Genomic DNA, 25,900 nt, shown 5'->3' with positions numbered 1-25,900 from the left:
ACGGGGCTGCCAACGACGGCTCCCTCAGGAAGGCGGGCCGCGAGCACAGCGCCCCCTCTCGCCCCGCCACCGTCCACCGACCCACTTCGGCAGCGGAGGGAGGGGCGCGGCCGGACTTGTTTCTCGGCGGAGCGATGCCCTCCTCCTGAGCCTGCCAGTCGCCCCGCCGGAGGCGGAGGGTTACAGGGCGCTGTGCAGCGTCAGCGCAGGCGGGGTGGCTTTTTCAGCTGTCGCGGCGTGTTCGTGGGTGTTGTGCTCCTGCTTGCCACCGCCGTTGCGATTCGCTTCCGCTGCCCCGCCAGCAGCTCCGCGCCTCGTCCCGCTCTATCTGCGCTCTCCGCTACCGCTTCCCGGCGGGCTGGGGCTGCGTCTGCGTCTTCGCGTCGGCTTTCCCCTTAGCCTGGAGGCTTCCAATATGTACAGCATCGTCTGTCCTGAGAGGCACCAGGTACGGCAGGATGCGCCGGCTGTGAGGGGACGGGAACACTGTGAGGCTGGGGACAGCCGGGGGCTGCGCCGCCACGGCCCCGCTGCTCTTTGTTCGCCGCTCGGCCCTGGCGCAGGGGTGGTGGCGGCCTGAGGCTGCCGGCGGGTGGAGCGGGCCCCACGGTGGCAGCCGCAGCCCCACGGTGGCGGGCCTGGTCTGCCGCACCGTGCCCTCCCCGCTCCCTCGGCGGGGGGAACACGAGTCCGGCTGGGTGTGTGGCTTTCTGTTGCTTATTTGGGCCCGTTTCTCAAGGGCTGGCCAGATCTCTAAGTTGCCATGCTCTTCAAAGCGAAGTTGTGTGAATGGCCTGAATGGTGTGAGATGGATCCCCTCACAGCTGCCGGCCTTCGTCCACGGGGGTGCCGCGAGGGGAAGTCGGCGTTGCCGCCGTTTCCCCGCATGGACACCAACAGCTGGTGGGAGCGCGGTGTAGCTCCCAGGCCAGAAATTCAGATGTACCTCATACGGGTGGTTACTGTTCCAAGGTCAGGCGTTGCCTGCGCGCCTTTCCAAGCGCCGCGTTGCAAGTCACGTAGTGACAGCTTCCTTAAACCCTTTATAGTAAAGGTAGGAGGGGGGTGATGGGGGAAAAACCGCAGAAATCCTGGACTTCGAAAAAAAATAGTTTTTTCGGGATGAAGAACATGCCAATGTCATAGCCCTCCCTGCCATCTATACCAGTTCTAGGAAGTAGGCGGTAACACAGTGAAAACATCGGGTGTCAGTCCACCTCAGTGCTTCTGGAGAAAGGTAATGAGTATGAATGACCAGAAGGGGGTTTGGGGCGGGGGCGGTAGAGGTACAGTATTTTTTGCCCGCATACACAGAGTTTGAGCACGTTTTTAGAATTTTTTAGAGGTGTTTCAAGGTAAAAAATACCTTTTAATTGGCATCTTAACTGCTCCTTAATGTGGAGTTCCCACAGATATAAAAACTGAGTTGGTTACAATTTTATGCAGGGTGGAAAAAAGTTGATGAAGTGAGAGGTGAGGCATCGGGTTATTTACAAAGGAGAAGGATAGCAAGACTGAGTGGAGGTAGATTAGTGGAAATTCAGTATCATGTCACTTTCCTTGTTTGTTGTGATTTGTGAAGGGGAGGATTTTTCTTTTTATTATTTTCCAGTGATGGGTGTGTAGACACCACATTTATTCTCTTCTGTCAAGGATCTATAATGTAAGACACCAGTCAGGATGTGGTGCTTTGATGGTGAGATGGGTTTAATTTTAGAAAACAGATTTTGTAGCCACAAGCCTAACTCTTGGAGCAGAGGATGCAGCAGTCAGGTAATACTTTCCAGTTAGGAAATGGTACTTTAGCTACTGTAAATAATTTTGTTTGTCTAACTTTATTTTCTTCAGCTTAAGTTCTTAAGGAGCAGGAGATAGTAAGACAGGCAAAACCTGCCCAGAATGGGGGGTGAGAGACAACACTGACGCAAACAAAAATCCACCAGTTTGCTGGTTGTGTGACAGAGGTTTGAAGAACTGTGGGAAGGTGTGTAAGTAGAAAAACAAACAGGAAAAAAAGGGGGGGGGGGGGCGGGAGGGAAAGAGCTCAGATTTTAAGAGTGCGTATGAAGCAGAAGGTAGAAAAAGAGGTGTAGATAAAGACTATGACAACAACAACAAAAAAGTACTATGTGGAAAAGGAGAAGAGGAAACAGAACCAGTATGGAAAAGTGGGGTAATGAGCAGTGATAAGACTTGGTGAAAGAAAAACAATGTATCAATAGAAGAGGGTTGGAGGGGGGAAAGGATAGCATTGGAAACTGTACTAAATGGGCACCTGGTGTGCTACAGCTCAGTTGTAGTTGGAAAAGCAGTAACATTCAAACATGAAACCTGCTTCTCAATTTTTTTAAGTGTACATATACAAATGTGTGTCTGGTAGATCTTTCTAGACTTGTTTGCTTAGAGGACAGGCCAAGAATTACACCTTCTTGGACTGCATCTAAAAGATTTCAAAAAATGTTCGTAGCTCTTTTTCTTTCCCTGTCAATTCTTAACCAATGATAGCAAATACTCTTTCCCTCTTCCCCTCGTGGTTGAGGTGGGAAAACAGCTAAGCCTTGAAGTGAAATAGAACGGTCTTGTTTACAAGTCAGTTATCAGTGAGACTAAATCTTTAGTGGATAACAATTGAAAACTGAATATGCAAAGCAAAAGCCATATAAATTCTGTGAGTCTTTGAATCACTGGTGTAAAGAAAGTGGGCCTGTTTAGTGGTGTAAAGTAGGTTGATATATGTCTTGGTCCATGGTGTTTATCTGGAATGCAAACTTGGGCATGAAAAGATTGTGTGGTTTTACCATAAATAAATGCTAATGTATGAAAGAGAAATTTTGAGGATGCCTGGTTTTATCTTCTGATAGAAGTAATGGATTATGAGTAGTTGTAATTGTAACCTACATTTCTTCTGAACTGGGCCATGAAAAGCCAGAAAGCCCACAGCAGCTAAAAGGCACAAAGTGTGTTAAAAGTATCTCCCCTAGTTGATCTGTTACTTGTAAGTTGAAGAGGTACCAGCCTTTACCTGAGGAAAAAGTTTGGGCAGAATTGGTACAAATCAAGGCTTTTATTTACTTCTATAATGAAATACTGCACATGGAAAGTACCAATGGATTATACTAAAGATGAGAGTTGTCAGATGGGAGGAAAAACAAATACTACCTGTGGTGTTAGGTCATGGCCAAGGTGACTTTTGCCTTACTCTGTTGCTCTGGGACCTGTTGTCTTAGCACCTCACCTGAGACCAGAGGTCATGTGTCCCCTGAAAGTGGCTCTGCAGTGGAGAGCCCTAGGGCAGGTTTTAGATCTCAGAAAAATTCAACAGTAATCATCTTGTGGCAGGTTTCTTATATGTTGAAATATTTTCTGCAGTAAGCAGCTGTTAAAAAATTATAATGAAAGCATCCTAAATTTTAAACCCATTAATTCATGGTGCAGAGGTACATATGTATAGCAAGTGAAAATATTTGTCTGTGCATAACAGTAAGTGTTTAGGAAACACAGTTACGTTTAAATCAAGCAACTGGCCAGACATTTGTGTACTGCATTCCTTTAGTTATGTACAGCTGTATCAGTGCAACACACCACATGAATGCTTCATGGCTTCTGGCCTGTCTCAATCCTCTGCTTTGTTAATGCCTAACATGATTTTACACCTAGCTTTCTTTACAGTGAGGGTGGTAAAATACTGGCACAGGTTGCCCAGAGGGGTGGTGGATGTGCCATCCTTGGAGATGTTCAAGGCCAGGTAGGATGTGGTTCTGGGCAACCTGATCTAGTTGAAGATGTCCCTGCTCATGGGGGGGTTGGGCTAGATGACCTTTGAAGGTCCCTTCCAACCTAAACTATTCTGTGATTCTATGATCAATTCTTGATTGAAGGTGGCTCAACAGGAGTATCAATCTTAAATACTAAAACTAGAATGAAAGTCTGAATTTTATATATCGCACTTTTTTTTTTTGCTTTATTTTAAAAAATAAATACAGGAAATAGCCCTGCTCTCCAGAATTTTCTGAAATGGAATGTGTTGTTTCCATTCTGGAATGCTAATTCTCTAGCATGTTTAAGTAAGTGTGTTTTTATTGAGCTTGAAAACTAATAATTTCCAGAGGCATCAGACTTCATACTTTGCCTGTTTGGCAGTGATTTGTAAACATAGTACTTAGTTTAAAAATGTAAAATCCAGCAAAATTATAAAAAAGCAGCTGACAGTTCTTAATGTGATGAGCTAGAAGGGATTATCATCAAGGGGGTGGGGGAAGTAATGGCAAAGTGAGTCAGAGTTTTGAAGTAATTTTAAGAAAGGAGTTTGTTTGCCATACTTGCAGCATTCTTAGCTTTTCTTGAATTTTGGCTTATTATCTGGCTCTTGTTTTGGCAGTATACTCCAAACTAAAAGGAATGCAGAAAGTAATGAATATGATTGTTCTGTTTAATGGTATTTTGAGTAGTAATATTAGCTGTGGGTCACATGCAACAGTCTTGAAACTTTGTGGCAAGAATTAAGACACTCTAATTCTTAGATATTCATGTTGAACAATATGATTAGCTGCATGAATGCAAAATTGTGTAGGATGACCTCATGCACAAAGGAGGGCTTTAAAAGACAAACCTTCCATTTCAATCCAGAATTATTTTGGATGTCTTTTTTAGGTCTTGAAGGTTGTAAGCAGGTACATCAGGCAAAGTTAAAACATTGCACTTGTTCTTCTGTTACAGCAGAATGTGACAAAACATGCCCAGAGAACTGTGCAAGGATGATTCTGGAATTCAGTTGAAATTGTGGAATAATCGTCATGTAACTCAGTGTTTCAGTTGAGGTGAATCTTTGGGGAAAGTGTGGACATGAGACTGTTTCTGGTTTTGAGAAGTGAAACTTTGACTGCTTTAGAAACGGGAATGGTTATGCCAGTTGTACCAACAAGAAAAACACTGACTTCAAAATGCTTAGTTAAATATTTGGTAAACAGAACTTGGTTTCAGTTTCATAACTTGCTTGTAGGATTATATATATTTAATCCATGAGATTTTTTTTATTTTTTTTTTTCCTAGCAAAGTATGGTGACATTAAAGTATATTGTAGAAAGTTGTAGTCCCCAGGGCACTGTTCCTATAGTCCTTCCTGCATTTCAGGGGTACTATAATCCAGACAGACACCACTGTTGCTCTGGAGCAGTTGTTTCCTTCTTTATACATGTTGTGTCTGTTTTAGTAGCTAACTTAATATTAATTTTTTGTACAAGATTATCTACCTTCAGCTTTGCTAGAAGCTGTTAAGGATGGAAGCAGTTTTTTTATAGAGCTGGTGTATAGTGGGATAATGCCCCTTGCAGCTCTTGACAATCAGCCTCCTGCTTGAGCTGCTGATCTACTTCCAGACCAAGGGCAGTGCTGTTCCTGCCAAAACGATCCCCATGCGTAAGCGCTGGCCAGGCAGTCGGTCACGAGGCTCCCTTGCTACAACATGGGTGACTTAATTTTTGCCGAGGAGAAAAGAGCTGCACCTCTTCACAGGAAACCTGATTCCCAGTGTGGCATTTATTCTGTAGATACAAATATAGGTTTGAAACTGCAGTGGTAAACTCAAGTGGATGAAGTGATTGATGTTTTCCTGAGGTGGCATCAGGGTCATGGAAAGTTCCAGAGTGGGTGTTTGTTGCCTGTTCCCTCCCCACTGCTGCTGCTCCTCCTCTTCTCTCCTCCCCCCCCCCAAAAAACCCAGCATAAACAGCCCACCCACCTGCAGAATCCCAACAAAGCTACTCCAGTTGTAGAACTTGACCAGAACGTAACAGTTTCTGTTTGCAGGGTAGCAAAGAGACTTTTTTTTTATCAAAGAAAGTTGTCATTGAAATAGTGATTTCTGACTTTATAAGGTTTTTTTGTTGGTTTTGTTTTTGGTTGTTTTGTGTTGGGGTTTTGGTTTTTTTTATTTTATTTATTTTATTTTGGAAGTACTGAAGATATGCTTAGTCATTTCAGACATGTCCTTAATCCATCTCTAGTCCGTTTTATGCATTCAGTAGAAGAAGGATATAAGTAGATGAGTACAGGAAAAGCAAAAGGTAGAAGGTGTGTGGATTTGTTTCTTTTTTAAAAGGTAGTACTTTTTGTTGTGTTACTCAAGTTATCTACTACTGTAAGCAGCAATAATGATCTGGATATAGGAAGTGCTGGAGATTAGAGTTGGTAAGGAATTATCTAAAAATGAGATGCAGCTGTTAGAACTTTTTCTCTAAGCACAAATTTAGCTACTTTTTTTGTCTCTGGGTATAAAGTTGATGTGATTGACTTCTCATTAGGCACGAGAATATATTGGTGTCAACAGGGAATTTTTCAGGCTTTTTTTGTGTGTGTGTGTGAAGAAAAACATGTTTGTTTGGGCAAGGAACTCCTGTTTAAGACAATATTAAAGTTTTGCCTGAAATAAATGGTAGTACTCTCTACTGTCCTTTTACTTTATGCCTTCTCCTTTATTGCAGGTTATGATGCATGATTATCACAGAAGAAATTCATGTCTATAGCTTTTAAGGACTTTATTACATCATCTTCAAGCCTGATAGTTTTGGAATCCATATTGCATCTTCAGAGACCCATCTGCAAAGACACATCTGCCTTTGCATTTCAACAAACATCTTCCCTGTTAAAAGATACTGAAATTAAAGTGCTCTGTTTTAACAAAGTAATACCATTATATTAAGATCTCCCAGTTAAAATTTTACTGTCATACATTTGCTAGGTAAGTTGATACTGTTAACTGTGTATAAAATATGTAATACTTTTTCTAAAGTTATGGACTTTAAAACCTTTCTAAACTAAAATGCAGCAGAAGGAAGTGTATGCAAGTGGATAATGATCTTTGTAAGTAATATTATTGTTGCCAGTTTAGGGTCAAATGCTTTCAATATTAAGTGAATTTAAAATAATTGGATTAACACTAGAACTGGGATGGGGGAGGGTGTTGCCATTTTTGCTACTGATTTTTGCTGTCCTCTTTTTCTGTTTTGGGGTTTTCTTGTTTAGTTTAGTCTTAAGAGTTTTCTTAAACTTCAGGTGGAAATCATTGCTGGTAACATTATTAGTATCCTACATGTACTTTCCTTTAAAAATGTTGATGAAAGTATACTTTTGCATATATTAGCAAAAAAAAAACCCAAATCTGATCTTTGTAGAGGGGAATGAAGCTTCTTGTGTAATCCAGTGGTTTTTAGCTTGCTCCTGTGGAGTTAGCACAGATTCAGCATGTACTTTTGAAGTTGGTACCTACTGAAGTGATGTGAATATGTTAAAAGTTACGGTTTCAATCGCTGAAAATCATTAATGCCTCCAATCCAAAGGTGATCAACATGTGCTGATCAGCAGTAGGATTTCTCTAGGCTTTTTTTGAGGTGATTTTTTTTTTTTTAGTTCCTCATGAATGTTTGCAAGCAATATGTTAACAGTACTTCAATCCTAAAGCAAATGTTGTATCTATAAGCTTTATACATTGTGTTTTCAGCCATACCAACACAAAAATGATTCCCAATGGATATTTGATGTTTGAAGATGAAAACTTCATTGAGTCATCTGTTGCCAAACTAAATGCTCTGCGCAAAAGTGGTCAGTTTTGTGATGTCCGTCTCCAGGTACTTTTTTTCTTTCAGGGTATGGTGATTGAATGCGTTGGGGATTTTTGTTACATTGTGTAATGCTATGTGCCTCATTAACTGTGAGGCATGAGACTTTAGAATCTGATTTTTATGAAAAATGTATACTTTAAAAATCCCAGATATACTTTGAGAGAAGCAATGCTAATATTTTTTCAGGTGATGTAAATTGGAGACAGTATCGGTTTGAAAAAATTGTTTGAACTTTGACATTCACTAGGGTAGGCCTTTATACTATTATAATACAAACATAGTTTAAGAAAATTCTTACCAGCATGTGGGTTTCTTATTTGTGTTTTAAATAAAGGTATGTGGACATGAGATGTTGGCGCACCGAGCCGTGCTAGCTTGCTGCAGTCCTTACCTGTTTGAAATCTTCAATAGCGATAGTGATTGTCATGGAATTTCCCATGTTAAATTTGATGATCTCAATCCAGAAGCTGTTGAAGTTCTGTTGAATTATGCCTATACTGCTCAGTAAGTAGTTTGCACAGAAAGTAGACAGAGCAGACTTTCATTTAAAAAAATCAAAATAATAAAGATTAATTTTTAATAGGTTAAAAGCTGATAAAGAACTGGTGAAAGATGTATACTCTGCAGCAAAGAAGTTGAAGATGGAGAGAGTTAAGCAGGTACAGTTCTCACTTCTCCCAGAAGTGTATTCCTCTTTCTCAAGCTGACTGCATCATGCTTTTTGGTGTTAATGAGACAAAAAATTGTTTCTGTTTAAAATGTGTTCAGTGGATAAGCTTCTTTAGATGTTCATTATAATTACATAGTTTAAAGTGACATCACTATGTATTATTTCCACTTGTATTATCTTTGTGCTGAAGGACTCTCTGAAGTTGTGTATTTGTGTACCTGTATAGTCCTAGCTGGTTACTTACTTTCAGGTTTGTGGAAGCAGTGGTATGCTTGGTTGCATTGAGGGAATAATTAAACCTGTAAATCTATGGCAGTATGTGGAAAAAGAATAATTCACACATCCTGATTAATTCACGTATCCTGAAGATACGCTTGGTAGCACCTGACTTTGAGAATACTTTCTCTTGCTGCAAATGGGGATACCTTTGACAAGGAAATAGGGATTCTTATCTTCACTTGACTGCAGATAAGCAGTTTTGAATAGGTGTTCAGTAGAAAGGCATGGGGGTCAGTGTATGTGTGAGAACTTTTAAATGTGCATATCCGTATGGAAGGCAACATTTTGTTTACAGCTCTAGCTCAGGGAGAGGATGACAACAGTCAGTCACTATTCTGCAGTTAGAAAAAAGCCATTGTTATATGTTGGGAAGGATAATTTAAATGTATAACAATCTTATCTATGTGTAAACTAAGATGCGGCTTTTTTTTTTTTTTTTTAAAGGTTTGTGGTGACTATTTGCTGTCCAAGATGGATGCTCAGAGCTGCATCTCTTACCGCAACTTTGCAAGTTGTATGGGAGACTCGCGTTTGTTGAACAAGATTGATGGCTACATTCAGGAACATCTTTTACAGATTTCAGAACAGGAGGAATTTCTCAAACTTCCACGTTTAAAGGTTAGCTTAAGTTTGTAGATGTCCTTCTGGTACGCAGTTTCCAAGAAAGTAACCCAGGGAGCAACTATTACAGCTTCCTTCTGGGGACTAGGAACAGTAAAAGTCAGTAGGTGCACTGACTTTTATCAACAATGTGTATATTCTGGATCTGTTCATCTTAACAGTAGAGTATACATACTATCGTCCTTTCTGAGCATGAAATGTAACCGCAGATGTACTTAAATGTGCTTCCTAGTTTCAGTGCATGGCCTGAAATCTTGTAGCTGGTGTTTTCTAGCTCTCTGGTAAAGCAAGAGTATTGTTCACTACGTAAAGTACAGTATGCTACAAATACAGGGGTAATACCTATAGACTAAATCATCTTTCTCTCTTCTAATTAAAGCTTGAAGTAATGCTGGAAGACAATGTTGGCCTACCTAGCAATGGCAAACTGTACACAAAGGTAATCAACTGGGTACAGCGCAGCATCTGGGAGAATGGAGACAGTCTGGAAGATCTAATGGAAGAGGTTAGTCTTTAAGAAAATGGGATTAAACATAAAAAAAAATCAATATGAAGGATGATCCCATGATCCCTTTTTTTTTCTTTCACTTTTTTAACTATGACCCTAAAGAATTTAAATTTTACTGTAGGTACCCCTAAGCTGAGAAACTGGGGGGGTGTTCAGGTGAGCTGAATGAACTGTTCAGTCTGGTCTTCCTCTTTCCTTTTTTTTTTGCTCACTATGTGCTGTATAGTAACCTCAAAGTGGCGTGTATCTTGCTTTAGAACTGGGGAGGTGGTACTGAAAGTTGCTGTAGATTCTTGATGTTTTCCTTTGCAGGTTTTGCTTGTAAATGCAAAGTAGGTAAAAGCTTCTAATGGTTGTTCCTCCCCGTTGATTTATCTCCCCATAGGTTTATTAACAAAACTAGGATACCAAGGCTGAAGAACCAAGAAGAAACCTCAAGTGTATTGACACGTACAGAAGCAGCAGTCCTGCCCCAGTTCTCCTAAGAAAATCCGCTGTGGGCAGAGAACGATGATGATGCTTTAATGGTGTTTACTTACTCCTTTACAGGATACATTATTTTGAAAGTTGTGTGTTTATTAAATGGTTTTGCTCATGAATACTTATACTAGTTATGGCCTGGGCAGTGTTTAATGGAAAACTTAGTGGGGAATCTAAATTTTTAATTGGCTAGAGACAATGGACCTTACAAAATCCCCTGAAACATCAACATTTTCTGAGTCTGTTACTAGAGGCACAAATGATCTTCGAAAACACTTGTATAGGCAAAAGTACATGTTGATACTGTCATATATTATCAAGTGTATATTTCCTCTTTGGAAAAACTAATTTTAAAAGCTTCGATCATGTTCAGATGCGTTTCATTGAAACAGTTGCATCTGATGTTTATTTGTGGCAACAGTTTCCTCAAGAACTTAAATTTATGTTGTCTTCCCTCATTCCCATACCTTTCTTTTAGAGTCCACTTGTGGCTTCTCTTAACATCTTTTGATTGAGATAAATATGTGTATTTTTCAAAGCAGAAAACTTGTTTGCGGGGATAGTGAAAATGCTTGCATGAGATTGTGAATTTGTGTAATTCTGCAAATTAATGTGCTTTTTGCTTGTCTAATGTTTCTGTGCTGGAAAAACAGTAGAAGTCCTTGGAAAATGAAGATTTCTCTCAAGCTGAGAAAGTAAGGAACCTCATCCCATGTTTGAAGATTGCCACCATGACATCTGCTTCCTTTTAGTTTTGTCATTCTGCTAGATTGAGATGAGATCACAAGAAGTATGCTGGCGACTGCCTTTTGTAATCTGCCTGTAGCTAATAGCAGTGGAGACAGTAGCCATATGGGTATTCTGTTGTTGTTTTTGCAGGTTCAAACGCTGTACTACTCAGCTGATCACAAGCTGCTTGATGGAAATCTGCTAGATGGACAGGCTGAGGTGTATGGCAGTGATGATGACCACATTCAGTTTGTGCAGGTACAAATTGCAGACAGTCTCAGGTAACCCCAGATAGACTGGAGCAGTTTACAACACACCTGAAGTCTTGTGTATTGTTAGCAGAGAAAGCAGCAGTAGCTTCAATGAAGAAATAGGTGATGAGAAAATATTGTTCTCGAAACTGCTGGAGGCAATGATTTAGTCTGTGTTTCCAGTTTTTCAATAGACTGACTGCAAGTCTTTGCAAAACAGAGTGCTTGAGGTATGACTTCTAAATAAATCTTAGGCTGTTAGAAGAAAGAAGAGGTAGAAAAGCAGCCAGCTGTAGCAAGTCAGCTGTGGCTTTGTAGACATATTCAAGAGACTGTAAAGAATCACGGACTGCTTGGCTTGCAGTGGAGAATGCATCTGTTAAATTTTGGCACAGACAAAGATCCCAGACGTAAGTTCTAATCCTTCAGCTGTCAACGTCCATTTCTTTCGTTCAGCTGCACTCTTCATGCGCAAGAGAGATTTTTAAAAGCTGCAGTTAAGTAACGTCTCATCTGGAGATAGCCAGTAGTCTGCGTACAAATCAGTCTTGTGCTGAGGGTTTTTTTGGTCTGTGAATTATACTTTTTTTTTTTCCTAGCCAGATATAATCATTCTCTACTCTTGAAAAACACAGCTTAGCACTACAGAGGCTGTTTAAGAAAAAATAATAATAATGGGCTAATAGATGCAGGTTGTCAGTTGCTTTATACAAATAAAGGTTGTTTAAATTCACGGAGTTAGAAGCAAATATGTTGTAATATTTTAATGCATAACAGTGGAATATGCTGATCCAAAAGTCATTTCTGAATTTTTTAGCTAATGTTTACATAAAACACTATCCCAGAACATGCATTTTAGAAGTGAAAAGAGAGGAAAATGAAAAGGCAGTTAATTTTCAAGTTTCTTAGTTGTTTTTAGTAAGCTTTCACAGCCTTCACCACCTTTGGCTACTACTTGCAATAGACGCTGATAGGTGAACATTCAAAAAGTTCGTTTTCAGAAATAAGGCCAAGAGTTCTCAACTTCTATGCAATCCTTAATGACAGTAAGAATTGCCAACTTCAGCCATTCTAAACAGTTGAGAAAACTAACACCATATAACCCATAGATGACAGCCCTGGAAAAATTGTAACTCTTAAACCTTTTAATTACAAAAGTTTGTAATTTCTGTAACTGTCAAGGCAATTCAGGGATAAGAATAAGCTGTTAATTGGATGAAGATTCAGAAATAACAAAAATGCCATCCACAAAGGAACTGATTTTCATGGTGAGCGGAGTATAGCAATCAAACTCTTATATATAAGCTTATCTATGAGTTAGATGATGTATTTCAAAAGTCGTATGACAGTTTCCATACAGATCAGACTCCAGGGAACTGCAAGCATTGCGGACTTGATATTGTGGTCATAAACTTTGCTGCTAAACCAAGTAGACAGAACATTAAAACTTTGTGTTTGGTTCTTACAATTCAGAAAAAAATGAACAACCCAACCAACTGTGCAATGTGCTCTGAAATGTGAAGGGGGGGGGGGCGGCGGGCAGGGGGGATGTGAGAGGGTGGGATGTTATAGTTGAGCAAAATAATGTAAGTTATAGTATAAATGTAATTGAAGAAGAAAAGAAAGCAGAAATCTTCTGTTAGGTATCAAGGGAGTATAAGCCAAGAAACAGCTAATCTGAGCACAGAGAGCAACTGAGGTGAAATAAATTTGTCTTCAGGGAATGAACAGTTAATTCACTTCCAAATAGCATTGTAATTAACCCAAGTTCCAGAAGCAGAGCTTGTGAGTGAGGCTTCTAGTTTGTATCTCAGTTCTTTCCAAATGGATGTAGGTTTTTCCTTCCTTTTGAAAACCTTGCTAGTAACTTATACTGTCTTCTAAGAATTTGAAATGATTTCTAGTCAGACACCAGCAATATAAAGCTACTGTCGCAGGATGAAAGGATTACCAGGATAAGATGTAGGGTGGTTTTTGGCCACTGTTGCTGAGTAGGCAAGATGTTCTGTTGAAAATGTAGATGTGCTATAATTGATGCTCTGCGGAGGTGGTAGCCTAAGTGTTCTTTTGAATAGTTATGTGTTAGAGAAGCAAAGGAGGAAGGAGGTGTAGTCTTTGGCTAGGTCTCTGTAGCTGCCTTTTGATTTTGCAGAAGAAGCCACCACGTGAGAATGATCACAAGCAGATTAGTAGCAGCTCCTCTGGAAGTCTTTCTCCAAATGCTACTGTTCAGAGTCCTAAACATGAGTGGAAAATCATTGCTTCAGAGAAAACTTCAAGTGAGTAACTGGGGCAGGGTTTGTCTAAAAGATGCATCTGGTATTGTATACCTACCACTTCCCACTCCCTGGGCATTTTCAACATCTGTAAGAAATGCGGAAGTACCTTTTCTTCCTGATGATGCAAGTCAGATTTGCCTAGTAATCTGTGGGATGTTTCTAACATAACTGGGGCCTAACTGGGGTCACTTACATCTTGATTGCTTATATGCACGCTGTCCCAAATCCCACGGAAGTTTACCCAGAAAGTCCTAAGGAGTTAGGCAGCCTCTAATTTACAGAGCTATTTGGTGTATGTGCGCAAGGCACCTTTCTTCTAGCACATCTTTAGATTGCTGTCTTATGTCTTTGAACACTACATTAATAAGCTAAACCACATATTTTTCAGTAGCTATGTGAATACTTGGAACCACAAGAAGAAATAAAATTTTCACACTTAAAAGGGGAGAAGCATAATCTGATGACTCTAGTTAGTATCCACTTAAATTCACCTAAAATTTTATTATATTGATGGTCTCTCCTTTTCTCTTGACAACAGGTAACACCTACCTCTGTCTTGCTGTTCTGGATGGTGTGCTGTGTGTGATATTCCTGCATGGCCGTAACAGCCCACAGAGCTCTCCCACAAGCACACCACGGCTGCTGAAGAGTCTGAGTTTCGAGCTTCATCCAAACGATGTCATTGAGAAGCCCATGTCTCCAATGCAGTATGCTCGCTCTGGACTGGGCACAGCTGAACTTAATGGCAAACTGATTGCCGCAGGTAAAAGAAATAGTAACAATTCTTTAAACAACTTGCTGGGTTGGGAGTGGGAGGGCAGTTATTTCCTAACTGTGTATGCTGTATTGGAGTCGGTGTTCTTCAGTGTCAAAACAGTTGGTGTTTGGAAATGTGGTATCATATAACCTTTTGCTTTTAGGTGGATATAATAGAGAAGAGTGTTTGCGCACAGTGGAATGCTACGATCCGCAAAAGGATACTTGGACTTTCATTGCACCGATGAGAACACCCAGAGCTCGGTTCCAGATGGCAGTTTTAATGGTGCGTGTTGGGTGGAGATCACGTGAAATGTGACTTTATGTAAATGTAGGTGGGACAAACAGGGCAAACTTTACAAAATAGTAACAGATGTTGCTTAACTGTAGTTACACAATTACTAAAGTGCTAATGATTTTTGTTGTGTACTTAGATGTGAAGCATCTTATCTTTTCTATTTAGGGGCAGCTGTATGTTGTGGGTGGGTCAAATGGTCACTCAGATGACTTGAGCTGTGGAGAAATGTATGAGCCAGAAATAGATGACTGGACTCCTGTTCCAGAACTGAGAACCAATCGCTGCAATGCAGGTAACAACATCTACAGTTGACTGAATGGGTTTTTAAAAATATATCCATTTATTAGCTTACCTATTATCTTTTCCTATATGAATAGGAGTATGTGCCCTGAATGGAAAACTGTACATTGTTGGTGGTTCAGATCCTTATGGCCAAAAAGGACTTAAGAACTGTGATGTGTTTGATCCCATAACAAAATCTTGGACAAGCTGTGCTCCTCTCAATATCCGTAAGTGTGTTGTGTAGTGGGGAGGGGAGGAGTGACTGCAAACCTGCAGGTTTTAAACCAACCAACCCAAAAACCTGTTTAAATATCAGCTGCTGTGGCATGATGTTAGTGCGTGACTTCTGTGCTGGGCTGTAACTCCTGGCATTTGATTGTAGGGAGACATCAATCTGCAGTGTGTGAGCTGGGTGGATATTTGTACATAATTGGAGGAGCAGAATCCTGGAACTGCCTGAACAGCGTAGAGCGTTACAGTCCAGAGAACAACACCTGGACACTGATCGCACCCATGAATGTGGCTCGACGAGGAGCTGGAGTGGCTGTCCGTGATGGTATGTTTCCATGTGCTTAAACAACCTCTTGCTTGATGCTTAATGAATCTTTCATGTTAAGCTATAATGCAAGTAAAATACAAAGTTTCCTTCCTTCCCAGCAAGGAAACAATACAGTAAGAACCTGGCTATGTTTGCCTCCAATTTTAATTAAGAACTGTAACCAGAAAAACAAAACACCTCTGGTCTTTGTTTTGGGGCATTCACACCTACCTGTTTTCTTTTAAAAACATCACCGTGCAGTTTCTAGAGCTGCATCTGCCTGACTTTGGACACTGCACTTACTCTGAAATAACGTCCAGTCAGCTTGAATGATCCAAAGCAGATCAATGCTGTAACTTTAAACCTTAAGTAAGGCAAAGGTTTCTAACAGAAAACCTGAAGTTCCTTCATTTTTACTTAGTTTAGGAGGGGTTGTATTTGGTGACACAGGCAGTGCTTAGCAGTGAAACACTCACTTTGTTTCCTTTCGCTAGGAAAACTGTTTGTTGGTGGAGGTTTTGATGGCTCTCATGCGGTGAGCTGTGTGGAGATGTATGATCCTGCTAGGAACGAGTGGAAGATGATGGGAAGTATGACTACTCCAAGGAGCAACGCTGGGATTACGACAGTGGCAAACACTATTTATGCAGTTGGGGGATTTGATGGTAATGAATTCTTGAACACGCTTGAAGTCTACAATCCAGAGTCAAATGAATGGAGCCCCTACACAAAAATTTATAAGTTTTAAGCAAATTAAATTCTCTTCAAACTAACAGGCTTAGTGATGTAATTGTGTTTTAGTTGAGGTACACATGTGAATAGGGTTGGGGAGGGCATAGATGTTGCCAACAGCAACACAAAGCTTTTGCATATTGCATATTAATGTGCTGTACATATTTGTTTTGGAAAGAATATCAAGATGAAGGGGGTTTGTGTATTTTTCAGCTTTGGTTTAGGGTTGAGTTTTTTAAGATTTTGAAGATAACACAGGAAAAACTGGACTGGGCCATATCATTGCAGGAGCTTCCCCCAGTGTTTGTTTTGTCACTTTGCACATTAGATGACTTTTTCCTGTAGGAAGTGTTCTTGGGGCAGGAAGTGTAAGGTTTATGGGGGATAGTTTTTTTTCCATCAGGCCTTGTTTTCCTTCAGTAACTGGAACAATCTGTAACAAGAAGCCTTATTTAAATAGATATAATGGCTATTTTTTTTATTAAAAAAAAGCTGACATACCTGCCAATACCTTATCTTTTATGATTGCCTTTTTATAACAATTTTTATATACTCAGCAGAGTATTTTATCTGTTGAAATGAAAATGGCAGATAAATGGTTACTGAAGCAAAAAGACAACCTCGGATTTCATAGAGACTGAGTGGGACAACGGATTTACCACTGTACATGAGCTTCTGAGCTTTTGCCTCTGCTACAATACTGTAACTTAGTATGCAACACCTTTGTTAGAGCTGAATAGAGTTTCTGAACATAACATAGCCTTGACTTTCTAGGGTGGGGAAATTATTTTGGCTCCAAATATTTTGACAAAAAAGGCAGAGGGTGCTTTCTGTACAGCAGTTTTGTTACTTTGGGTGAGCTGACCTTTGTAAAACAAAAACTTTGGTGTGTGGGTTTTCTCATGGTTATTAAACTCTAGCCAGTTGGCAATGAAAATGTGTTCATCTGGTTAGTAACTGTCTTAAGTTTATTTTTCTAATATTACAAGCTGAAAGGGTGACAGAACACAACTTGACTCTGTATGTGCTCAAAGTACTATGTTTTAGTTCACTTTCTCTATTCCTATGGATAAAATGTTGGTTAGGATGACTTGGTGTCTAATGTGTAGTGCTGCACATCTAACTCCTGGTGCCAAAACTAGCTTGCTGCTGATGCAAACACATTAAAGGTACCTTTTGGGAAATCCTTGCACTACAGGGCTGCGGTGGTGTGTCTGTGTCCTCTTCTTTAACAAGGTGTAATTTTCAATAAGAAGTTTGCAATGCTGTAACAGACCTTTCAAATGGATGTAGCTAAACCACAAACAACAGATGTTTAACTGCATCCTCTTCCTCAAAGTAGAAGAAGATTAAAGCGTGAGGTACACCTCCTACCAGAACCTTGAGCATTACACTTACTTCTGGTGGGCAGAGGGCTCAGAGCCAGCACTGGCTCCTAGAGAACAACCAGCTGTTGTCTGAGGGAGATTTACCCCCTCAGAGGCTGCTCTCAGGCTCTGTGCACATGAGAGTGTGGTGCTCCACAGGTGAGATGAGAAAGGGGCCAAAGTGAACTTGAAGAAAGTGCATTACAGTATGATGAAAAGCAGCACTCTTATGAGGAGCTTGATCTTGTGGTCCTCAGCATTAATTAAGTAGCTTTAGGAAATTAAGCTACACCAGTCACAGCACTTATTTCAGGAACCATCCCATTCTTAGTTCACTTTCTGATCCCAACTCTAGTTATTTCACATACCACCAGGCAGTCCTGCTGAAGGGGAGCATGAGCAGACCACACCATCTCTACTGGATGCAGGAAACCATCAGATCAAAGAAATGTACTGATTATTCCAAGGTGTAAAGCTGGGTGCATTTGAACAGTAACAGTCAGTATGGGAGTAAGTAATAAAGTACTTGTCTTCATCTGTCAGCTGTCCTCCCATACACTGTATCAAAAGTAGATGTGACAGACATCCATCACGTGGTTAAACTGATCCAGCTTCTTAGATTTGGGTACAAAATACCAATGTAAGCTTATTTGTGCATAACTAACCTCAATGCTGGGATAAGAACTTGGATGGAAATAGCCCTTAAAATGCTTTTTGCTCCAACAATAACTCCACTAAGCTGCTTCTCTATGACTTTGAAGTGTCTGGGGGCAACAGCTACATCCACAGTAATAAGGCAAAGTGAAAACACCTACTCAGAGTGTAGAATTAACAGCCATTTACTGTAACAATAAATAATATTTTTACAATGAAGATTTTACAAATACATCTAAAAGTTAATATCAAAATAAACGCTTCTAGCACTCTGTGATCATCTCATCTCTGTACAAATACATACATAGAAGAGGTAGGTTCAAAGGCCACAGAAGCACTGAAAATGGCTTTTAGAAAGTTTCCATGGGCTTAAAGCAGTTTTGAAAAGCAACAAAATTGGTTCAAAAGGGGTGGCACCTGGAAAGCATTTCTGCTGTATGAAGATTAAGCAGACATTTTAACAAAGGAAAAACATCCATTTCCTCCAAAAGAGGAGCAGGACAAACATACCTGCATGACAGTGGGGGTTTGTTTTGGGTTAAAATATATATATATGGATATATATATATATATATATATATTCTTTCCCCATCTGCTGTCCTCTCTTATGTATCCTGTAGTTCACAGGCTACATACTGCATCTGCATGTTAGCCTTTCATGTCTGCAGGGTTAGCAAGCATTATGGGTATCTGGCTTGGTATTCAGCTGCTTTCCTTTCTGTCCTTTCAGAGCCCCAGGTGTCACAATATATTCTTTTTTCTCACTTGTTACTTCAGCAAACAAATACCTTACACGGATTTTCCTATGCAACCATTAACAAATCCAACTCCAAATGTCTGGAATTTAGAACACCAGCACATCTGCTGTGCACCAAGCCAATTCCATTAGCTGGTGATTCTTAGCAGAAATCCTGGCATTTCATGTATACCTGTAACTAGTTGCTTGTTTTGTTTTCCTTCAAATCAAATACAAAACAGCACCATCAAAAAAAAGGCAGATTTTTTTGGTTCCTCAAATATTTCCCTCACATAACTCAGAGAAGTTAGACTTTGCCTGGACAAGGGAAGCACAAGGGGTGAGCAGCAGAGCTCCAAACCTTCACCCAGGTGTCACAGCCAGCCCCTGTTCTTGGCTTCTGTCTGAACTGATGCATGGCACTGCTTAATGGTGTGTTCTAGCTGGACCAGCTGGCAATATCCGATTTCTAACCTTTTCCTAGGGAAGAGAAGATAGAAAGGTTATCAAGACCCTATGGACCCACTGTATAAGACAAGAATCTGGTCCTGTATTCCTTTAAAACAAAGTTCAAAGGGATTCTAATACCATGCTTTAATTCTGTCAGAAACAGAATACTTGGTGCCTCTGGAGATCCAGACATATTTTTATCTTTATAACAAATGTTATAAAAACATTATAAAATAAATTACATTTATTATAGAGCTGGCTAATCATTACATGCTCCCAGCTGTATCCTGCAATGAAATCTTTAGAAAGGAACAATTTAAGAGCCACACTGCAGTCATCAGTTGGGTCTTCTCAACCCAAACCTGAGCCTTCAATTATAAAAAGTTACTGGTTTTTACCCACTGTGTTTAAACTGAAAGTCGACTACACATTTCCTACAGGTTTGTGTGTTGCAGATACAAACAAGTTCTCTCCACAGTTACAACATTGTCAGAGACTGATTTTAGGCTTTGGGAATAGTGTGACCAGTATTCATTGGGCGCAGCTAGTCCTGTTGCTCTCGCACTTGCTCGACATCTGTCATTTTCCTGATAATCTGTGGAGTGTCACCAATCAGAGACAACATTTTACAAGCTTATGCTTGCACAAGTTAAATATTGCTCAAATTAGCTGGTCATAAAGGGACTTATGGTCAAATATTCAAAATGGGACACTGAGAAAAAAGTATTGTAACATTTTTTTGGAAACCAAAACCTCCCCTAAGTATGCATTTACGGTAACCACAGCAATTCTACAGTAACCACAGCGATTCCTGCCTTGGAACATATGTCAGGCTGGCAAACGGTGCCAAACATTTAAATAGCAGCCAGTCTAGTTGAAAACCTCTCTAATTTCAATGTTCTTCTGAAAGAAAGCAAAACAAAGCTTCCATTCCTCAGAGCGGTTCAATAGGTGTTGGCAAAATGACCAGATCCAGGACGTTGTTTCCCTGTGTCCAATTTCATAAAAATCAGTGGACAGACACTGAACTGCTGCAGGCCCTGGTGCATTCTTATTTACTCACACAGACTGATCAGTCTTCCCTGTGCAGTTTTGCCTATTTCCCAGCTGTGAAATGGCTGAAATACCTGCTCTTGTTTTTCTATTTCAACTTGGAATTAGATGGTAAACCGAAAATGGTTAATGGTAAACAGCAAGAAAAAAAATCCCAAATCCTCATTTCTATACTTAAACTTGAGTATTCTGCAAACATATTTGCTATTGCAGTTGGTGAGGGGAAAAGGAAAATAAAGCTTGCCACACAACCCCAATACTATACAGGTACATACATATTTAATACAATTCAAATTAAATGATGCTTTTAAAAAGGAAATGCACCTTATCTTCCCAGTATGTTTTGGCTCTCACAGGTAACAGAATCTTGGCAGATCAGCCCAACAGAACAGATGAATTCTATCATAAGCAGCAGTCTAAATGTGTATCATTTCTCTGGCAATAATCTACAGCACTGGCACAGCTACGCTGACGAACATCCATCCTCCTAATGAACAAGTGTCATTCACCAGCTAAAAACTGTACCTTGACTCAGTTTTGACACAGGAGAGTTAAGTACTACTGGGCAGCCAGTAGTAAGCACACAGTGTACTTACTTGGGCTATCAGTCAAGTCTGAATACAGAACTAGAAAGAACATTGAGATGCCTCAGCAATACAAGTTATAAACCCTCTGCAGCAGTGAGCGTCTTGAAAAGCTTTCACTAAGAGCTCTTAAAACTAGCACAGAAAAATATCAGTTTCATTACCCTTACCTCAATTAAAATTTTCCCTACATCATTCTAGTGGCCACTGAGTAACAGTTAAAATTATAAATAGTATGATATTACATGAAGACTTTTATACCCAAGAACAGTACAAGAGGTGAATCAAATGTAGCTACTGCATTAACTAGGAATAAAGCTAATCAGGCCAAGAGAGGTTCTTCCTGTACCCTCAGTAACACACTGGTGCATGCTGGATTGTGGATAACTTCCATTGAAACATGTGATGCCACAGTGGGACACCCAGCTGTGCCAGGCTGGAAGAAAGGGGTGTATACAGGCACTGAAAAAGACTCTCAAGAATCAGAAAAAGGGATGACGTTTGCAGCTGATGCAGCTAGTACTCTCAGAGAGCAGTCCTGTGCTTCACTGCCACAGCCTGCGTATCAGGACAATACGCTAAACCACTGCTTTGACCACACCACACTCAGAATCTGGCCCCATGGTTGGTAGGACAAGGAGAGGCACAGGGTGCTCTCCCTGGCTAGCACAGAATACTTGGCCATAGGGATCAAGCATGCTGGCACCCCTGTGTCACTGCCCATGTCAGACCTGAGGCATCAGCACGTTCCCAACCGCCAACTACCACAGTCACCTCCACCTCCTTTGCTAGTTTACTGTAAGACAGATGCATCAGATGGAACAGCAAGAAGAGCAGTGCAAGAGTCATGCATTACTTTTAAGCAATCTACTTGGACACCCAGCCCTCCATAAAATAGATTTTCTTAGTTATGACAAGATCATAGGCTTGCAAAAAATATTTCTTTCTACCACTTACCTTTTATATCAAACTGTCATTTATTAAATGATACAAACTGTTCACTGCTCAACAGTGTATCCTGGGTAACTAAGAATTCACATTAGCTGCTTGCCATGCAAGCTACAGAAATCTCTCTGAAACTTCCCTTGCAACCCAGCAACCCTATTGCTCACAGTGCCCACTTGAATGGGGAGTGAGGGACGGAGGAAGAAACAAGGGCTTTAACTAAACCTCCCTTAATCTACCTAATTCTTCTGCTGAAGCAGCTCAGGACTGTAATGTGTTCCCACTATTCAGAAGGCAAAAAAAACAATTAAATTAAGATTCACCAGGCTACAATTTTCATGGTTTAGTGCGAGGTGTCCCTTCCCATGGCAGGGGGTTTGGAACTAAATGATCTTAAGGTCCTTTCCAACCCTGACTATTCTATGATTCTATGATTTGTCAGGCCTGAAGAATGTGGACTGAGAAAGAAATCAGTGGCCAGGCCTGCCCTCTGCCACCTTTGTATAATCCTGTCTCTTTCCTCACAGGCTACTGCCTGGCCCCATAACAGTGATGTTAACTGTGACAGATCTAACTCAGTAAAGTGGGTGACTTTTCTCTTGTTAGAGAATCTCACCAGATCTCAGTCTCTACCAATAAAAGACGAGGAAAATGTGAAAGCAGGGGAGTAGGGAGGGGAAAGTAAAGGGAGACACGGTACACAACACCCCACCAGAAAAAGAGAGGTGGGTCAACACTACCCAGATCTATGGAAGAAGATTGGAATCTACCAGGCAAGTTCAGAAAAAAATTAAAATAAAGTCAATTAAGAGTTTCTGATAGAAAAACTTATTTTGTGAATTTGCTGAAGATGCAAAGAATTGCTACACTGGATCTCTGGGGCATCTTTGTTCCATTTATATCCTAATAATCTGGACTCTAGTCTTTGGCTGGCATCCTCTAAATGCTGCTGTGATACCAAAGCCCATAGTAACCCTTAGGGATACAAAAGCAGTGAGAACTCTGCATGTAGCTTTGACTATTTAGCTCCAAATAGTCCTTTTCCTTCTCCAGACAAGAAGAAACCCTTTGGATCAAATTCTCAAGATGAGAGCACCCTGGCATATCCTGAAAAAGAAACAGTGAGAGTACAAATATTCCAGACAGGAATTTATCTCCCAGAGAATTAAGAGGCCAGGCTGAAGTAAAAACGTTTGCTGGTAACTGAAGCAAGGGAAACACTTTGTTCAGCATGTTTCTGCCAAAGCACAAGTAATTCAGCCTGCCTTAAAGTAGTCTCCTTTCCTGTGCTTTTGCTCTTGCCACACCTCTTTTTAATTGAGGGCTTTTAAGATTTCATTTAGCATCTCTGTTTTACTGGGTGGAGTAGTATCTTATTTCACTTCTGTAATACCAAATAGGTTCATTGCCGTAAGAACCAAGAACAATTAGACATAATTAGTACTTTGAAAATCTGTGGACTGAATTTATAGCAACAGATCTTAATCTTTGCTTAATTTCCTTTATATGTTTTCAAAGGACATTACTTTCATATAACAAAAACGTCATCGTCACTCTGTACCACTCTTCCAGAAAATCAAAGCTCTGGTGAGAATGTTTGTTCTGGCCATGAAACCTACTGTGACACACAGAATTCACAACAGTGGTCCAAGTACTCAGGTTTTCTGACAAAATGTAGACCTAGGGACATCTTTCTTTTCAAAGATCAAGAAATTTATCTCCCTGTCTACCCTTAGCACAATACCAAAGGCTGTATGTATGCTGTAGATTTACTACAGACATGATGGAGCTGTCCACAAATGCTTGAAAATATGAGAACTACAGAAGCGCTGGTCATCAACTCAACACAATTAAGCTTCTGAACCATTTTTCTGCATTGATACACAGTCAAATCACTCCCTCCTGCATAACTTTTCTCTCCTGACCTTGCAATTTGCACTTTCAAATCCACAGAAGATTTAGGAAATCGGTATCAATCCAGGGAAAGGAAAGCTTTTTAGAATAATTTGCCTACTCAGATTAAAATAATCTGCAAGCCTTTCACACAGAACCACATTTCAAACCCTGGCAATTTACAACTTGCTCATATCCATGTAACAGCAATGTCAAAGAAAATACCTGCCTTTTATTATCCACTTAAGATTTATTAAAAAAAAAATCTTATGGCATTTTAAAAACCCTACAGCACCTGGATTTACAAGCTCTCAATTACACAAGTTCAGAAAAAAGACCTTATATGAGCCAGAACCTTTATTGTAAAGAACTGTAATGTTTGCATGCCACTCATTTTTAGATTGCTTTCAAAGCCTTTAACTCAGCTCTACAACAGAACATTTATTTTCCGGTGGCTGAGTTGCGAAAAAGCCTCATAAAATGGAAACAAGGACTTGGAATCTTATGTTTGTTTCTCTTTTTTTTTTTTAACTGTACTTACAAATGGCTTAGTAACACACAATGGCTTGAATTACAACTTTTATAATGATGGCCACAGTGTAACACAGCAACTGCAGAGCAGACATGCCTAGTTTGACTTGAGAATCATTTGTGGTTTTACTTCTGCTGATTTAAGCAAAGTTCTCACACCAAGATGTTTTGTAAAAAGAAAGGGGGGGAAACGTCAAAAAACATCCCCACTCATCTTCCCTATGTCCCTCCGACAAATGACAGCTTTTTATTTATCCAAATGATTTCTCTTATGGTACTTTGGTTAATCCAGTACATCCTAAAATGCTGTCTCAAACCCCATCAGATGCTGTCAGTAACTGGCTTACCGATACATCTCTTGTGAAACACACTCATAAAGCTCCTCAGCAGTGAATTTCATACTGTTATTTACCTAAAACAAAGAACAAAAAAATTAACATAGTAATTTATCAAGTATCACATATAGATTAAAATTATACAGCTGGTGTTAATAGATATGGTTAACATATTACCTAACAGGCTCTCAAGTTGAGACACCACACAAAAAAGTCCTGTTATGTATTATAAAATCTAATATTACGAACATAATTGCATATAATGGGTGTGATAGGTATCACTCCAGCTCCATTTTCTAACTCTTTCTGCAGGAATCTAAAATACCTTAAATAATTAAATAATTATTTTTTCCTTCCTAATTTACCCTATCGCACATTAAGTAAATTCTGACTTGTGTTAATTCCATAAATGTAAGTACAGGCCCAAACCCAAATATAGCCTGTATAGGAGAGGACCACAAATATGAATACATAATATACTGACTAGAAAAATACCTCTATTCTACTGCAAACATTCATTCTAATTCCTCTTCTTAAAATCTTTAAGCACAGAGGAGTTAAAACTTCATGAATAACTGGTAATTTCAATTTATCTTTTTTCTTCTGAACTGCAGCCAATATTCTCCACAGAACTACTTAATGCAATGTGCTCTCTTCTCAAAATGACTAGATTAGGGATGTTTTGGTGACTTCAGCTTCAAGGCTTTTTACTCTCAACAGCGAGTTATTCAGAAGAAGTGAGCACTCAGAACGTCAAGCAAGTAACTCAAATACCAGTAGAGATTTGAATACCTTTTGGTAAGTGACAACCAAAAAATGTGGTTTTATGCCCAATGCCTAATAAATAACAGCAAATCTTCAAAATTCTAGCTTAGTGGAAACATAATGATGAGACACCCAAGCTCATAACTGCTTTAAATAAAAACCTGTAACTTAAGTGTATCTGACAAAACTTTAATAAAACGTCATACCTCATTGCTTATAAGGAAGTTATAGAGAGCCCAAATATCTTGGAAACTACTGGTTGGAGTCAATATTCTGAAAATGAAAAGGTTTGGGATATTTTAAGCAAGTATAAAAGAATTCTATGGCGGAGGTAAAAATAGTCAGAAATGCTTCATGGGAAAAAAAAACCACCTAATTACTTTCTTTAAACAAAAAGTAAATTATGATCATTGAAGAATTTTCCCTTCCACCTATCCCTTTCCACTCCTCTAAAAGAATTAAATGAACTTATTATATCTGTGAGGACTTTCTATGAGAGTTCTTCCTAATTAAAAATTCAACTGATGTTTTTATGAGCAATTTCTCTA

General features: G+C 39.8%; 2 protein-coding genes across 5 annotated transcripts in view; one reads left to right on the top strand and one right to left on the bottom strand.

The window, feature by feature from the left end:
- The first annotated feature begins 206 nt into the window (after window positions 1-206).
- IVNS1ABP (influenza virus NS1A binding protein) overlaps window positions 207-25,900 on the top strand; it is a 62,913-nt gene continuing 37,219 nt past the window's right edge. Inside the window, exons 1-15 of one of the 3 annotated variants that reach the window (XR_009724228.1) lie at window positions 207-448; window positions 6,480-6,736; window positions 7,496-7,622; window positions 7,951-8,120; window positions 8,200-8,275; window positions 9,010-9,183; window positions 9,566-9,691; window positions 11,054-11,161; window positions 13,307-13,433; window positions 13,972-14,196; window positions 14,354-14,475; window positions 14,653-14,779; window positions 14,865-14,996; window positions 15,152-15,325; window positions 15,802-16,380. Coding sequence is in view for 2 of the 3 variants with exons in the window: in XM_061345715.1 (XP_061201699.1) it covers window positions 7,512-7,622; window positions 7,951-8,120; window positions 8,200-8,275; window positions 9,010-9,183; window positions 9,566-9,691; window positions 11,054-11,161; window positions 13,307-13,433; window positions 13,972-14,196; window positions 14,354-14,475; window positions 14,653-14,779; window positions 14,865-14,996; window positions 15,152-15,325; window positions 15,802-16,055 (1,926 nt within the window). In the remaining variant the exon portion in view is untranslated. Of the gene's footprint in view, window positions 449-5,910; window positions 6,063-6,479; window positions 6,737-7,495; window positions 7,623-7,950; window positions 8,121-8,199; window positions 8,276-9,009; window positions 9,184-9,565; window positions 9,692-11,053; window positions 11,162-13,306; window positions 13,434-13,971; window positions 14,197-14,353; window positions 14,476-14,652; window positions 14,780-14,864; window positions 14,997-15,151; window positions 15,326-15,801; window positions 17,224-25,900 lie in introns of those variants that run through there. The other 2 variants (XM_061345715.1, XM_061345716.1) reach the window with 2 other exon arrangements.
- The window catches only part of SWT1 (SWT1 RNA endoribonuclease homolog), a 35,437-nt gene continuing 28,652 nt past the window's right edge, over window positions 19,116-25,900 (bottom strand). For both annotated transcript variants that reach the window (XM_061345709.1, XM_061345710.1), the window contains 3 exons: window positions 25,559-25,625; window positions 24,600-24,664; window positions 19,116-19,276 (listed from right to left, as the gene is read on the bottom strand). In XM_061345709.1, the coding sequence (XP_061201693.1) occupies window positions 19,171-19,276; window positions 24,600-24,664; window positions 25,559-25,625 (238 nt within the window). In that variant the 3' untranslated portion in view covers window positions 19,116-19,170. The remainder of the gene's footprint in view (window positions 19,277-24,599; window positions 24,665-25,558; window positions 25,626-25,900) is intronic.

The sequence above is a fragment of the Neopsephotus bourkii genome, unplaced genomic scaffold (assembly GCF_033783945.1).
Source record: "Neopsephotus bourkii isolate Nb327-2 ecotype Australia unplaced genomic scaffold, CSIRO-AGI_Nbou_v1 NB_234, whole genome shotgun sequence".
In the NCBI taxonomy this organism is placed as follows: domain Eukaryota; kingdom Metazoa; phylum Chordata; class Aves; order Psittaciformes; family Psittacidae; genus Neopsephotus; species Neopsephotus bourkii.
Note: the sequence above shows the minus strand (reverse complement) of the source record. Positions and strands in the feature narration are given on the sequence as shown.